The sequence below is a fragment of the Poecilia reticulata genome, unplaced genomic scaffold, assembly GCF_000633615.1.
Source record: "Poecilia reticulata strain Guanapo unplaced genomic scaffold, Guppy_female_1.0+MT scaffold_241, whole genome shotgun sequence".
NCBI classification, from domain to species: Eukaryota; Metazoa; Chordata; class Actinopteri; order Cyprinodontiformes; family Poeciliidae; genus Poecilia; species Poecilia reticulata.
This window is the reverse complement of record NW_007615031.1, coordinates 15,129-16,362: the sequence shown is the minus strand read 5'-3', so window position 1 is coordinate 16,362 and position 1,234 is coordinate 15,129. Positions and strand designations below refer to the sequence as shown.

The window sequence follows — 1,234 nt, the reverse complement described above, 5'->3', positions numbered from 1 at the left end:
AGCCAATCAGAACCTACCAGAGCAAACGAGAGCCAATCAGGGCCCACAAACACCTTTGACATCTCCAGGTGTTCTGAGTCCTTCGGTCAGCCGTCATATAAATGTGTGATTTGCATCAGTAAAATGCTCAATAACTGCATTAAATCATTTTTGAATTCACCAACGCACCTTTAAGGGTTAATAGTCCAACAACATAGACAGTTTTAGAGTTTAAACATAATTAATCTGCATTTATCGTAACGGTAGAAGAACTTTATCACGATAAACAACAAACCGCCAGCGCAGAATGGACCCACCTCCTCTTCCTCCCTCCTTCCTCTTCTTCCTCCTCTTCCTCTCCAGAGAGTCCAGGCGGCGGCCGAGCGATGACAAAGCTCCTCGCAGGAGGCGCCGCACCTCCATGCGGTGAGCTGCCAGGAGGCGGGGCAAGAGGGAGGCGCAGGAGCAGCAGGGAGGGGCCGGGGGGGCGGGGCCTCCTGCAGGTGAATAGCTGGAGTCAACACCTTTACCTGTGGACGCACAAATCAACAGAGAGACAAAACCACCTGCAAGAGCCTCATCTGCATCGGCCAATGGGAGATCAGTGGGCAGGGCTTCTGCTGTCGGGTCACGCCCCCTGGTCTCTGTCAGCGGGCGAGAGAGCATCTCAAGGCCTGGAGAGAGAGAGAGAGAGAGAGACAGAGGTGAACTGAGAGAAAACCTGCAGCATCTTTGATTATTGATCGGTTTCCAATCAGAGGAAACTGGTTCAAAAATCATGATCAGATATCAGCCAATCAGAGGCCAGTCTGGTTGGTCTAAAGACAGAAAAAACAGCAGAACGGTCCAGAACCAGAACCCTTCTGGACCTGAACCTCCTCCGCCTGTTCTTGCGAGTCTGGACTGGTTCTGTGGATGGGTCCAGGTGTCCCAACCTGCTGGACACCTGGACCCATCCAGGAGCACGATGGAGCTGTCTCCATGGAAACCAGGCTGGTTGACCTGCAGGCCCTGAGGGGGGTCATCAGGAAGGTCATAGAACCTGAAGGTGGGTTCTGGTCATGTGATCAGATTTACAGCAAAGTGACCCGACACCTGGTCTGATTGAAGGAAGGGCTGGTGGGCAGCTGGTGGGCAGCTGGTGGGCAGCTGGGTGGGCAGCTGGGTGGGCAGCTGGGTGGGCAGTTGGTGGGCAGCTGGTGGGCAGCTGGTGGGCAGCTGGTGGGCAGCTAGTGGGCAGCTGGGTGGACAGCTG

General features: G+C 54.6%; 1 protein-coding gene across 3 annotated transcripts in view; it reads right to left on the bottom strand.

Moving 5' to 3' along the window:
- The window catches only part of LOC103460428 (uncharacterized), a 9,988-nt gene that overhangs the window by 7,048 nt on the left and 1,706 nt on the right, over window positions 1-1,234 (bottom strand). For 2 of the 3 annotated variants that reach the window (XM_008402584.2, XM_008402583.2), the window contains one exon: window positions 297-653. In XM_008402584.2, coding sequence (XP_008400806.1) covers window positions 297-645 — 349 coding nt within the window. In that variant the 5' untranslated portion in view covers window positions 646-653. The remainder of the gene's footprint in view (window positions 1-296; window positions 654-1,234) is intronic. The other variant, XM_008402585.2, reaches the window with a different exon arrangement.